The following is a 15,310-nucleotide window of genomic DNA, read 5'->3' on the forward strand; positions in this document are numbered from 1 at the left end:
TACATACCGGCCGTCCGTCTGGTCCTCTAACTCCTGGACCATTTATTGATCCAAACGCTGACCCTTCCATATCATCCTAGAAACAAGACATTTTCACATGTATTTTGGATCAATAACACATGACAATAATAAAATACTTCCTTCCTGGCACCGCTAAAAGTGGTCATATCATGTCCAGGCTTAAGGCAGAGGAAGCTAGGGAATTATCTTGCTGTGCCACCTGCAGTCACCTTCAGGTAAGCTATGTTTTACTATTTTCAGACAGCGGGGCATTTAGACAGTAAAAGAACTGTGGCTAGACTTGTATCACTGGTTGTTTGGTTGGTTGGCTGATTAATAGATTGACTTAAGGATGTAATAGAGCCCACTTTCCTCATATATGTATAACCAATAGTAGAGAAAATTACTTTGCACATTTCCGTCCAAGAACAAATACATTGTTAGAAACAATTCTAGTTTTGTGATATGAACAGTTCATTAAAAAAAATAATAATAATTGAGTTTACTCAGTTTCCAGTATTTTTGTAGATTCAGTTGTAGTTTTTGCTCTTAGCCAGCAATTTGTGTTATCAATTAGACCATCTCAATAGACTCTATGAAAAACAAATACTCTATTTTCTGATCCCACTTCAGCCTTCCTGGTACATCAGGAGGAGGAGGACTGAATACTTACAAAGCCCACTGGGAAGCTTGGGCCTGGAGGTCCAGGGGGGCCAGGTGGTCCAACTGGTCCCATTGGTCCAGGAAGACCAGCCAGTCCTGTCTGCCCTGAAACACCAGGGGGACCCACATCACCCCTTGAACCCTGCAAGGATAAAGACAAGTGCAAATTGAGAGTTGGTAGAAATCCCAACTGCATCCTTTTAGTTCCATTGGCTAAATCTGCACTGATGTAGATCCAGTTGAGTTGAAAGAGAAAGACAATAGTTAAGTTAACAGCCTGTTACAGACAGCTATTGAGAAATGGGAAATAAATCTCAACATTGGAAAGGTTAAACAAAAGGGGAGCTGGGAGAGATGTTGAAAAGATGCACCACTTGTACAGTTACAGAGATAGCCCTACAGATTAATTTTCTTTGCCGTATGTAGTCAATTTAATATCTTAGAATTAGCGTCTAGGTGTGTATAATACATCTGTTTCCAGCACTGTAGTCAACTACTGCATTTACTTAATTATAGCACATTTTGCAAGAAAGACATCTTTCATCACTAACGCAGCCTCTGTTGACTTGTTCAATCGATGCCCGATAAAGAAGAAAGGCATTTCTGAGTACGTTAAATGTGCCTCCATGCACAGTACTGTGAAACTTTGACAAGGGTGCTATTTGGATTGACATTGTTTTTTTAGCTTTTGATGGGTAAATTAAAATATGCATTTTAAAAGGATGAAGCCAATTTTTAAGTGCAATACAACTTCATATTGAAGCACAGGTATGTGTTTGTGTAGCCATCTAGGTTCACACAGGCAGGCACATCACACAGGATGAGGCAATCCACACACAGGTGGAGGGCGGGCGCGAACCCGGGATCTCTTGCACTAAAGCATAGCGCCGATACCGCTGTACAAAATGTACCTGCCTGTGTGAACCTAGATGGCTACATTTGCAATTTAAAAATAAATAAATTGACTAGATCAAGTTTCCAAATACAACTGTAGTTTATATTTGTTAGAGAGCATGAATTAACTATTAAATAAGTATTGCACAGCAGATTGTGCTGTCTGGCAGAGCTACAACCGTGTTTTATTGTCTGAAAAGCGACTAACATTGGAGATAGCATACTGCACGTTCCAAAATTTCACGCACTGCTGACAATTGATAAGGGCTATCAAGTTGCATATTCTTGAGAAGAGGAAGATAGTCAAATCCACATGTTTGGGCACCGAACTAAGGGCAACTTCTCTTACAAACAACGGACGATGCCTGAGGAACAGACACCCAAGATAACATGACAATAGGTAGCTAACATCCTAAGAATAACAAGCTGATTGCACTTTAAAAAAATATTTAGAAAATGCTTAACACTTGAAAACATTCATTCAACACAGAACAGTTAAATTGATAACATAAACCTGTTTTGTGCTGCATTTGTGTGTGTGGGATACATTTGCACCCCTTTTCTCCTTCCCGGTGAGCTTAATTATTACCACTGACAAAGGGTTAATATATGGGATAATATACTTTGAAATGTTTCTTGCAACTAATTCTCAATTATAAAAATAAAATAAAAGGTCACTGTGACAGGCTGGCAAGTGGATAGAGGCCCAGAGACAGACTGCAGTTCAAAAAAATAATACTTTTATTAACAAATAAGCAAAAATTAAAAGGGCACAAGGGCCAAAACAAAGATATTCAAATACATATAACAAAGCAAAACTAAAAACAAAAAAGGTTTCCAGGCTGGGCAATGCCTTCACTGGATCAGAAAAAAAAAAAAAAAAACCCAGCAAACCAAAAAAACAGCAAGCACAACCATTAGCTTGCTTCCTCAGCTCCCTCCTCTCCCAAATGGGAAGCTGAGGCCTCATTTTATGTCAGATGGCTGGGTGCTGACTGATCGTTAATTACTCCAGTCAACCCCAGCCACAATAAACTGAACACAATAAACCCAGGCAGATAGAGCCATTTAACCCCATCCCTGCCAATCTATAAAGGGCAGAGCTCTGCTCTGCCACAGTCACACACAGCAAATAAATGTAACTTTTTATGTAAAATTATTTGCTTTAGAGTAGGATGTGTTTCATCAGGGAAACACCATGCTAGTCAGAGTTAACTGGAAGAACACAATCACTTTTTCAGGATTGTTTAAAATGTTTTTCTTTTCTTTTAAAGAACAGGAAGCTTTAAAGCTTAATGTCATTCAATATTCAAACCATGCTATTTATGCCATGATGCAAGAGCACATCATGCAGAAAACCTGGTACCTTGAACCCAGTCACCCCGGTGGAAGAAGACGAGGAATAATAGGAGAGCAGTTCTAAGAGGTAGGGGGGAACAGGAGGAAAGGTGCCCTGCTTGGACAAGGAAACAGCAAGTGGTTTTTGCTTAAAAGAAACAACACAGGGAATCTGTAAAGAGCTCCAGGTGCAGTGCAGTAGAACAAAAAGGCAACTGGTGGCTCTTTCTTGTGCTACTATGATCGGGTACCAGAATCCTACGGTAAATAATAACTGTTAGGTTAAGAGAGCACTGGAACGGGTCAGAAATATCACAGCTATCTTAACTTATATATTAGCTATCTTAACTCAAACGTGTCTAATCTACAGGCACACGTGGTACTCTAGAGTGCAACCATTAACCTGCCAGGCTGCCTGCCTCCAACACCAAGTATGTAAGGAACATCACTTTTGCTCAAGGTGGCTTTTATTACAGCTGTATTTCTTCCATCCACCAGGGACACAGCGTTGGGGGCTGGTCAATGGCTGAGAGAAGACATGTTTGTGAGCTTCATTGATTCCTGTTAGGAAAATGAAGACAGGTGTCAATGCCAGCACTCACCTTTTCACCAACAGCTCCAGGAAGTCCCAAATCACCTGCATCACCCTGGGGTTTAAAAGAAACATCTTTAGCTGAAAGTATAAAGCAATGTGAATAGGAGGCTAAACTATACTAATTGATTGCAGAATGATTGGTTTGCATGCAATGGGAAATCCGTCCATTGTAACAGCAATGAAACACCTTGTATACCATTTTGCTTTGCTATTTAGAAAATGTATTACCAGAGATGCAGTTTGGCATAACGAAGCAGCTGCTGGTAGCAGCCGTGTTGAATGTGGGCAGCCATGTTGAACAGAGCCATTTGCATTTTAAAGTTTATGAAAACCTTAAACTTGTGAATAAAACGTATTCTACACAATGTTACAAGATACTGGTTATTTTATTTTTGCTAATCTGGCTTTATATACTGATTTTCCAAGTTGGTCAATTACTCTATATGAAGAAGATTTGTGAGACTAATGGGTCCAAACACTACTTTACTTGGTTTTCCTCTGCAAAACTGTTACATTTAGTACCACCTCAAACTCTACAGAGAACAGAATAGCAAAATTAGAACCTAGTACACACGTTTTCTTCAGTTAAGACTACCTGACTCAGAAAAGGAGTAAGCGGGTTTGAATAAATATTACCTTTTCTCCTCTGGGTCCAACCAGTCCTGGTTGGCCATTATTTCCTGGAGGACCTGGGGGGCCCTGAAGTAAAACATGTCTTTAGATCAAATATAATCGGTTTGGAGAACATACATTTTTTTAATCCATAGTAAATGGCGTTTAATTAATCTTATTAATTACTAGTTACTGCAAGTTACTGTATATGTACCCTGTAATAGCACAATACTGAGTGTTTCATTGTATGATACAATACCATGCTTGTGCAAAAACCCCTATACCTCTGCACATCCCCACAGCATCTCTAGTTACACACCCCATCTCCCATCAACACTTACTGGGGGCCCTTGAACACCAGGAATGCCATCCTTCCCATCAGTCCCTCTTGGTCCAGTTGGCCCAATTGAAGCCTGGTGTCCAGACAACAGGTTGGGGGCTGCAGGAGGTCCAGGAGGGCCAGGAGGGCCCGGAATACCAGGAAGCCCTTGGGGGCCCTACAAAGCCAGAAACACACTTGTATTATTTGTTAAATTACTATTAATGTGTTTGGTCATGGAGAAGAAGTCAGACAGTTATGCCCGAGATGGGCATTGTTACAAAGTTACTATATTAGGAATCAAGAACAACCAAAACATTTGGAGGAGCAACCATACCCGAATGCTTTCCAGATCAGGGAATCCAGAAGCTTCCATGTCAAAAAAGGTCTTTATAAAAAAAGAGAATTGTATCAGTCCGGTTGACAGAGATAAAATGATTTATCTATCATTATGAACACTACTGATGCACTATTTAAAGAGCAACTTTGTATAACTAATGCATTATTCTTCTACTTAGATTCAGTTTGTATCATTTTCTGTTTCTGTCGTCACATCAGTCACCTCTTAAAGCCCTGTGCACCAGTTTAGCCATTAAGCTTTCCTCCTGCAACATTGCCTCTAGTAGATGTAAGAAACATCAGTAAGATATACTATAGAACAAATGTGGTATTTCTAACATACACTGAGCTGACATATGTACTAATATATTTCTGATACAAACTAATGCACTCTGGCTTCATGAACATGCACAAGGGATCCACTCAAAAGACTTAAAGAATGCATGAAAAGGAATTGAGATTGTGTGCTGGTGTTTCGGTACCTCTGAGCGGGATGCCGCTGGTCCTGGCAAGCCAGGCGGTCCTCTTGGTCCAGGTTTGCCTTCACCAGGGTCACCCTGTTCAAACATGGTAGGTCATTAATACACAAACCACCCAGCAAACAGAACACAATGCAGGAGTCTGTACCATGAAAAAAATACAGGTCATTCTCCTAACAACTGCTCATGCATGGTTTCAGCAAAACTGGATAACTGATTCCCAAGCTATAATCTTTAACGTGTCAGTAGATTCAAATTACGTTCTCTCCCCCCCTTTACATTTTAATGATGCTGAGTTGTTCCTATTGCAATTACTTTAATATTGTGTTTTGTATTTATTTATAGTCTGTGTTAAGGTGATTTACCCTGGGTTCAGAAGCTGCTCCCTAGTGCTAGATGCATATGTAATATTAGCCAACTAGAGAGGCAAATACTGAACTCAGGCCAAAGAACCTTAAACAAATCTGTAACAAAAACACAGTATTTTAGAATTTACAATTATTTTAGCCGTATTATATGCAAAACAGATAGTCCTACCATAGTACAAAGCTGGTCTTTAATACATGTTTGACACAGAAATTATTTCAGCAAGGACAAAATGTATATTTTTTAGATACATTGTATGTCAGAGATATAAGTGTACAATTGAATCTATTCTAGAATGTCCACGACTGACATTCTGTTTGTCTGTGACTGCATGCACAAATAATCAAACAGCAACCATCACCTCTCTTACCCCCTTCCTGATTTGGTTTTAAACAGCCAGGTATCTAATAATAACTAAAGGAAAATGGAATTCCTACCTTCTCGCCCTTTTGACCAGGGTCCCCTGGAGTCCCAGGAAATCCAGGAGGGCCAGCAGGACCCTGATAAAAAAATAAATAAAAAAATAACGCACAAATCGATAAGCCATTTGAAAATACACATTCAAACTTGTTCCAGGCTATTTGAGTGAAGCTTGGTAGAGTCACGAATATAACAAATCAGTATCTCATAAAAGACTTAAATGTTTCCTTCAGCCAGTTTTGTGAAAACTGCTTTAGTAGTCAATGAGTTTTGCATCAGATTTCACGTGGGCCGACACAGTGCCCTATAAATGCTCTTGATGCACATTTTTTAACAAAAAAATAAATAAATAAAAGGGGAAATGATCGGTAATTGCAAGTGCTGGCCTTAAAACAGATGTTATTTGAACTGGTAAATTGTGATTCTCAAAGTTTTGGTCACTTACTGCGATGCCATCTTCACCAGGGTCACCCTATGGAAACAAAATCAATCAATCAAATGTACGCTGACTGACAATGCCACAATATGAAGGACAAAAACAACAAAAAAAAAAAAAAAAAGCACAGTATGAAGGAAGGAAATTAATACTGGTCGTCCTTATAAGTAGTTTATAAGTCAAAACTGCTAATCTTTATTAAAACATTTGTGAAAAATTATTTTTCAAATAATATGAATACCTTTAGCCATCAGAAAGTATTTTTTATTTAAATACAAATTTTAAATGGATCTCATCCAATTTTCTATGGGTTTCATAACAACCCACCACAAAGTGTAGTCATTTTGCAGGGTATTTATTGCACTGTGTGGCTTTGTCTTTATCATTTGACTTACTACTTTTGGGTTTCCTAAAGTCATTCCAAGTGTAGCCTCCAGATGCATTAGGGGGTTCAATAGCTTTTCTACTCAAGCTGTCAAAGTAAAGCTGTGCAGAAAACCCATATTTCACTTTACGATCAATGCTGCAATTACCACATTGTATCACCAGGTGGCAATGTGCTCTATGGCAGAATCCTGTTAAATCCTTCAGTCAAATTTGATCACAGTAAATACAATGTGTTGTCGTATTCATTTCTGATAGTCATTTCACACCGTATGAAGAGGCAGACTTACAGGCTCTCCGTCTGCTCCCGAGGGTCCCGGTGGGCCTGCTGGTCCAGGGGGTCCTCTGGCTCCCACTATCTGCTCCACGACACTGCCGTCTCCACGCTCCACCTGCTCCGCGGCCGGTCCGGGGGGACCAGGAGGTCCTGGGGGGCCAGGGTCACCGGCGTCTCCCTTCTTGCCAGGATAGCCAAAGCCAGCACTTCCCTGGAAACGAAACCGTGCATCAGACAAAAAAAAAAAAAAAAAAAAAAAAAAAGCAGCAGGGTAACGGTGAAGATATTTCACACATTTCTTAAACAGTCGGCCATTTAAGCTTTTCCCATCTCCCCCAGAAAATAATTATCTTAAATATTCCCCAAGGCATTTGATAATATTAGTATGATTTATTTTATTTATTTATTTTTTTAATGGCAGAATAAATATCAAAGTTATCACAGTTTTTAACCAGCAGGTGGCAACATTAACAAATGAAATGCAAGTGAAACAACGACAGGTGACAAACCGTGGTGATGCACTACTGCAGACATTGTATACTTCCACTTGTCATTATGTGTGAGTAATTAGAAATACAATGAAATAAAACAAACTGCACACTCAATATGTGCAGTGTGCAATTGTTTCTCCAAGGTTTTGTTCGTGCAGTTACACATCTCAAATGCGATGGACTTTCCCCTGGTATTTTGGGGTTTGGCAGTACAGGACAGTTTTTTGATTGAGTGTAATGAGAAATACAACACACTACTTTGAGCCTTACCTTCATGCCATTTTCCCCCTAAAAAAAGAAAAAATATATTTTTACCCCAGAAATTCAATACCTAATATACACCACAGGTCAACTGACATCTTGTGAATTATGATGACATTTACAAAGCCATAGAAGCTAGAAGTTTTTATACACGAACATTTATTACAAAACATTTCTTTACTGTTTTATGACATGTCGATCTATGGAAAATAAATACACTTACAAAATTCACAACACCAAGGACTATCAAGTAAGGCATACCAAATTATTCAAACTTAATTATCATACTCCAATTTTAATGCTAGAGCCACTTATTGACCATCACAGGTCAACCATAAAACACCATTGTGTCAATAAGGCTTCAGTTTTTAATATTATTACCTTCTCACCACGAGGACCAGCAGTGCCCCCTGCAGCCCCCACACTCTCTCCTTTTGCACCCTGGGGCCCTCTTTCACCTCGATCGCCTTTCTCCCCCAGCTCTCCTTTGGGACCGGCTGGGCCTGCAGGACCTGCGCCAAAGAGATCATTGCGTACTGTACCATGTGGTTAAATGCAAGTACTGTCAAATGTACATTCAGCGTGTTTAACACCAGGATCTTATTTCTCAGTCTGCCGACAGCCACACAGACGGCTCTTCAGGTCTCAGAAGCTAACAGCGTAGGGCCTGGTCAGCGTTAGGACAGGTGGACACCATGCTGTGATGTACATGAATGGCAGGTAGGGGGCACTCTATCCACTGAGAAAGATCATAGCATGATGATTGGGAACACTGGCACATGAGTTTCCATTCTTCTGCATATTGCCCAGGTCACCACAGTAAACAGGAATCTGTTCTAAGTTAGTCCTACTTGGTCAAACCAACAAAAAAAAAAAGAAAAAAAAAGAAAATATGCAAGAGTCATTAGCTGACCGCCAAAGCTCTGGCCAGTGTGTGGTCTGTTTTATTTACTCACAATAATGGGGTAAACAGTCTCTTAATAAACAGCTTTCACTTAATATCTTGGTTCTCTTGCTTTGTATTTCATCACTGATTATTCAACATGATTTTAGATAAACATTATTTATACTGAAAATATTATGTGTTTACTTATTCATTTCTAATACAAAAAACTAAATGATATCTGAACTTTCATGCAGTATATAGTGTGGTGGTTTGCTAACATATCTTATATTTGTAATGAATAGTTACCCATTGTATCAGAGTTTTGTAACTTTCCAGCTTGACCCGGGACACCTGGCTGGGATTTCACTTCAGAATGAGTTTGAGAGTCGACTGAAAAGCACAGAGATTGAAACCACACAGTTTACAGCAACAAGCACACACAGTAAGTATACACATGCAGAGTATTAAATATTTGTATTTATTTTTACATGGGATGGGTAAGGAGTGACAGAAGACGTGACATCCTGTGTTCCATTTATCCGATTCGAAACAATGAAACCAAAGCACCAACTGCAGCAGTCATGGTGCAGAAACTTGCCGACACGGTGCAATGCTTTCATTTGATTTGCCAGGTCTGGGTGACAGTACTAGTATTTCTTTTCAGAAGCTGGCCATCAATTTATGGAAAATACCTTTACTTTGGAACATCCACACACAAAGACACATAGGATAACTATGGAACATTGTCCATTTTACACTCTCACCATGCTTGGAACAGACATACAACACTTACCTTTTTGCCAATGCATAATATATAAACAGCAAAACTTTTTTTGTGTGTTAAATTGCCAGCATTGTTCTGCTGGATGCAGTTTAAAATATGTTTCCTCCTTTTGTTAGCAATACTTTATAAATATTATAAAATACCAACAGGCATTCTAGTAGAGTAGGCATGAAATATCGTATATGCTTTATTTTATAAATAAAAATGCAATATGAACCATACCCTGCACATGCCACCAGAGGGCGCTCATAGTTTGATTAAATGTGCAAAGAAAAAAAAGGCTCAGAGTACAGTTTTGCAGAATACGGTAATGTCAGTATAAAATTTAATTTCACAACCTCACACAGCAATGCTTCAGGGAGTTAACGAACTGAGCCAATGCTTCCAGTTCTGGCAGAAACATAAAAGGGTAATTATTTTTGCACACATTGTTCTGCTTTGAAGTTTAGGAAGTAAGCAAAAGTATATTAAAAATACAGCACAATGAGTGTGGTGGAGGGCAGCAATCACTTTTCTAATACCAAAATCAAACTATATTTAGTTCTGATTATTGGTCCTTCAACACACGAGTAGTAAATCAGCGGCATAATGACGTCACGCACCTATCTGCTTTCCAGCAGTCTCAGCAATGGTTTGAGGTGACAGCTTCTCCTTTCTTCCCGTAGAGGGTGCTGTCACTGGGGGCTGTTTCAATGGCCTCTGGGCAGGAGGAGTCACCTGTATTTAAAAATAAATAATAAATAAATAAATAAAAAAGTGCATCATTATAATAATATTTTTAAGTCATAATGCCAAAATGTTTACATAATTTGTTACTGTTTTGTATTGAATACACTACAGTACCATAAATGTAAAACTCTTTTGATTCACAGCATAGTAAGATCTGAAGAGAGAAATCTCTCGGGCTAAGTAATTCTTGATTGCTTTTTTTTTTTTTTTTTTTTTTTAAAAAACAGTTTAAAAGTGATTTTATAGAACCAATAAACTGCATTCAACCTAAATGTTCTATTTTTTATCGTTTCCATTTATTATTTCTGCTTCGTTCTATTGTGCTTGTTGTAGCGAGATTGATAACTGGGGTGGTTTGTTTTTAAATGTTATTCACTTTTGCGTGCTCTAAGAAACAGAATATTTAAAATAACATGAGTCAGAAATGATTATTATGACACAATAACAGATGTATCTTGTTGATTTTGGGCTGGTATTGTTTGTTAAAACTCCAAAACTACACTCAAACCAGCTCAAACAAAAGGAACATTGGAAAGCACATCCCCATGAAAGGCTGGAATGTCTTCCATGACAGCACACACTTAGTTTTAAATCAAGTGTCTGCAACTGACAACAGGTCTGCAAGCAGTAATAGTAATTACTATGTGAAGAATGTGAGTTTTAGTAGGGTCCAAATCTAAAAATAAAGGGTAGAATTTAGCAGTATAACTTCCAAGGACCCCATATCATGAATTTTCAGGTGGCATACCCACAACAGTGACAATTCTGGAGTACACCTAATGACTAAGACTAGTGCTTGGATTCCCCTTCAACTGTGATACTTTCAAGAAGAAATCCATTGCAGTTACAAGTTAATTTAAACTAAATTATAACTAGTTTCAGTCAGTTACTTCTCTGGCACGGTTTACATTTTACAGAGATATTTTTTGTGGTTTGCTCAGGCTGCAGCTTGAATTCTTTTTTTAATGATCCAGCTATCGAACCCACTCATTCTCTACTTGATTTGCACTGCTGAAGTGCTATCTGGTTTCCAAGTCCTACATTAGCTACATATATTTTCTTCAAATGTAACAAAAAGTAACACATTATCCATTATCACATTTTGTTACCTGTCTGAAAAGCATCACATTTGCAAACTATTGACAAATGTAAAATCAGATTACAAATAATTTTTATTCTGATATTCATACATCAACTGCGCAATAAAATGGAACACATCTACTGTACATATATACTGAGACTTGGGCTAATCTATGAAGCTTTTGAACACAGACTTAAATGTTTGATGAAAATGCACAAATTCAGAATGACTGCAAATACAAAATGAAAATAATTCCAAATTGGGAAGTACTTATTAAAATGTTCCCATGATGAATATATTGCTGCCCAATGTTACAATATAACTCCACCTGTCAATATTGAGCTGTACAACGCCACCTGCCACTGAATTCCAGCTGCAGTTGGTATGTGTGGGAAGCGGGGAACTTGGAACCATAAAACTACCAATTAATGTTCCAGGGTGGGAAGTGTCTAATTAGAAACGTACAACCCCAAATCAGAGAAATATGCAGAGCATCCTCACACAAAGTCAACATCTCTCAGCAGGCAGCTGTTACGCTTATGAAAAAAAAATCTCAAACAGTGAGCTTGAAAAAAGTGAAAAGCTTAGAATGTCAATGTGTCGTCCATTTGCAAACATACCGTGCAGTTTATATAAACAGCAAGCGGCTATTTAGTGGAATTTTGTATATGAAATAAAGATTAGTACACTGTCACAAAGTTGGAAATGCATTAGCGAAATATTCGTCTTCTTGAGATGTTTTTTTTTGTTGTTGTTGTTCAGCCTCAAATTATCATGGCTTGAATACACAAATGAATGCAAAAACCATTCATCCTGTTACAACAAATTCAAAACGCCTTTAACTGAGCAGAATTATAGTTGCACCCTGTGGCCCAAATATACATCTGTTGCTCCTTGTAATTAAGGACACATTGTGTGTATTTTGTTATTATTTATTTATTTATTTATTTATTTATACCAGGCATGTCTCTGCATTCTAGTTTATTACTAATTACAAAGTGTGGGGTGTCCAAAGGGCATAATAATAATTTGATTTCAATGCTGATAGAAAAATATCTAGCATATTGGAAAATATCCCAACCTCCACCTGTGCAGGATGTTTTGGTACTAAATCTGTTGGCTTGGCAATGTGAATCAGTTCAGCCTTGCTCAACCTGCAACAAAGGCTCAGCTCCCAGCAACAGATCTGATCTTAACAGCAATCCAAACCCCTTTAAAAGGTTTTAAATTTGAACTGCAAACACCACACAACCTGAAAATCAAATTTAATATGTCGTTGCCACCTGCACGGCTACAGATAGAAGTTTTTGCTGATCTGTAATCTACAAATGAAAGAGCGACAAGTGTCCTGTAAAATCCGAGCCAATATACCAGTACAATTGCAACCAGCTTCTTGTAAGGAAGTGGTTTATGCTGCTGCCGGCATCTACACAATGATAGCAGTAAAGTGGAACGAATGGCCCATTCCTATAATACACAAAGTCTGCAAAATGTATTTGTAGGTAAATAAAGAGTTAATAGTTTGTAGTGGCTCTCAGCTGATCAATAGTTTGTGAAATATTCTATTTGGGACAAAACAGCACAAACAAGCATAGGTACGGTCATTTATATAGCATAAGAACTGTACAAGTCATTTTAAGAACCTGGCAATAGTTAAATGGAAATAGTTACCGTTTCAATTTTCGGTGTCTCTTCATACCCACTTCCAAAATCACCAGATGCCTGTCAAAAGAAAACAGAGTGGTTAGCATTGAAAACCTGTGATCCTATTACCAAACTGGACCATGTAAGAGATGTGTACCACATTAAGATTCACTGCCATTTAGATCAACAGAATAAATCCCAATTTGTTGGAGTGTTATGTAGAGCTGTCAATTGACCAATTAATATGCGAGTTCTGATGTTAATGTGTTGCTTTTGAAGTTGTACTTCTGGGGGGGGGGGGGGGGTGGGGGGGGGGGGGGGGGGGGGGGGGGGGGGGGGGGGGGGGGGGGGGGGGGGGGGGGGGGGGGGGGGGGGGGGGGGGGGGGGGTTGCTGCTAAATCTTTATGTAAAATGACCAAGTCAACCGATTACTTTTTGGAAAGCCCTTGAAACAAGCTATAAAAATGATACTACATTTATTTTTATTGCATGCTGTACATCACAAGTGGTGTACAGTATGTACTAACTACAAATGGAGGAAACCCAGAAATTGGCTGGAATGACCCTACTGCAATATGTGCTGTATTTGTGATGCTGCTGTCTGCGTTATATTACTTTGGACTACTTGTACAGTTCTGGGGAGGTCAAATAAATAAAACAATACATTTAACAAATACTTACAGCATCAGAATCATCTCCATCTTCATCACAGTGTCTTTCAGCAGCTCTGGGATCTCCAACTACCCTCAGCTCAGCAATAACACCCTAAAAACAAAGTGGCACTATAAATCACAAGGATACAGCCATCCAGATAGACCATTTACAGTAGAAGGCCCCAGAAAATTCACAGTTCCAGTAGACATAGGTAGTGCATGAATGATACCTGATCCTGACTAGGCCATAGTAAACAGTTAATGGAAAGAACAAACAAAACCATTTGGATTGCCCTTGATTGTGTGTTTTTATCACAATGTCACATTCACGTGCCAGCCATACATCTAAGGATGTTAAAGGGCAAAAATAAAATAATTCTCGTCTCTCTCAAGTTTACAGTGGCCCTTTGTGAAAATGACAATCTATATAATCTCTGGTGTATGATGGTACCAAGTAAAGACATTTTTATGTAGTACAGGAGCCAGATCCGTACTAAAACAATGTCAAATGAGTAGAATAACCATTTAAAAGAATGGAACTATTTTGAATTTTTTTGACAGAGGGGCAGCATTCTAGGAAGCCATGTTTTAAGGTAATGGGCACATTTGCCAGTAAAGTATGCATCAATCATTATTCCTGGGATGTTGGGACTTTTGATGCCATAGACGTACATAAATATGACAAAAAAATAAAATAAAAACCAAAATATTGTGACGATGTAGATTGATTAGCTTCACAGCACATGTAAAATCAACATAATACAAAGGCCAGTATACGTTCATATTTAAAAGACAGAACCAATGGTTATTACATATTGCAATTGTAATCTATTCGTTATTCCGCCAATTCAAATCCTACAGCTTTAGCTAACCCTTTTTCAGTGAAAGGTTTTCATTGTACCCTGATAAAACTTTTGTGCAGATGGCTAGCATGCTAATACTTTTCTGGTCAGACTGACATCTGAAAATGTGTTTTATGCTGTACATTTATGACAATCAATTCATTAAAAACAAGAAGTGCTTTTAGTTTTAAAGTGAATTCTTACTGAGGTTCTAGGAATGGGTTTGTATAAATTGTAATTACTGGTAACACAGACGTAACCTTTCTTTCCCAAAATGCTTTGGGCAGAGTTCAGAATACTATGCCCCCTAAACTGTGAACGGTTCTTTATAACAGTTTAATTGAGCGTTTGTGTCCCCCCCACTTTCTCATTCCACCCCCTCCCCACCATCTGTCTTTGAAACTTGAATAATTTATTTGCATTCAGCATTTTTCACTTGCAAAGATATACATTATGGAATGGCATTTGCATATAAAACCCACACATACGTAGATGTTTCACAAAATAACTTCTCCATTGGGTACAAGGACCAAGAGGGAACTAAACTGATAACTGAAGGCTGAGCAGGAGCTTTCTCCAGTTGGTGAGTAAAGCCGCCCCACTAACTCTACTGTACAGTATTGCTTTTCTGAATGCGTCAATAGCCCTTTCACCATCACCATAAAATCTTAATGCTGGAGATCTTTTCATGTTGCAGTGTGTGCCATTGGTTTGGGAGGTTTCCAGTTTAATGAGGGCCACAAGTGGATGCCATTCCATGGTCATAAAACAAAACAAAAAAAGTATTTCCTTTAAAACACAATCCTACAAAAGACCA

At 38.5% G+C, this 15,310-nt stretch overlaps 1 protein-coding gene across 5 annotated transcripts in view; it reads right to left on the reverse strand.

Moving 5' to 3' along the window:
- Positions 1-15,310, reverse strand: part of LOC121322875 (collagen alpha-1(XVIII) chain-like) — a 101,992-nt gene that overhangs the window by 16,987 nt on the left and 69,695 nt on the right. For all 5 annotated transcript variants that reach the window (XM_041263346.1, XM_041263345.1, XM_041263347.1 and 2 more), the window contains 16 exons: positions 13,680-13,763; positions 13,026-13,076; positions 10,147-10,261; positions 9,067-9,150; positions 8,256-8,386; positions 7,884-7,901; positions 7,136-7,333; positions 6,471-6,497; positions 6,043-6,105; positions 5,243-5,317; positions 4,759-4,809; positions 4,444-4,599; positions 4,127-4,189; positions 3,498-3,542; positions 674-805; positions 8-76 (listed from right to left, as the gene is read on the reverse strand). In XM_041263346.1, coding sequence (XP_041119280.1) covers positions 8-76; positions 674-805; positions 3,498-3,542; positions 4,127-4,189; positions 4,444-4,599; positions 4,759-4,809; positions 5,243-5,317; positions 6,043-6,105; positions 6,471-6,497; positions 7,136-7,333; positions 7,884-7,901; positions 8,256-8,386; positions 9,067-9,150; positions 10,147-10,261; positions 13,026-13,076; positions 13,680-13,763 — 1,362 coding nt within the window. The remainder of the gene's footprint in view (positions 1-7; positions 77-673; positions 806-3,497; positions 3,543-4,126; positions 4,190-4,443; positions 4,600-4,758; positions 4,810-5,242; positions 5,318-6,042; positions 6,106-6,470; positions 6,498-7,135; positions 7,334-7,883; positions 7,902-8,255; positions 8,387-9,066; positions 9,151-10,146; positions 10,262-13,025; positions 13,077-13,679; positions 13,764-15,310) is intronic.

This window comes from Polyodon spathula, chromosome 11 (assembly GCF_017654505.1).
Source record: "Polyodon spathula isolate WHYD16114869_AA chromosome 11, ASM1765450v1, whole genome shotgun sequence".
In the NCBI taxonomy this organism is placed as follows: domain Eukaryota; kingdom Metazoa; phylum Chordata; class Actinopteri; order Acipenseriformes; family Polyodontidae; genus Polyodon; species Polyodon spathula.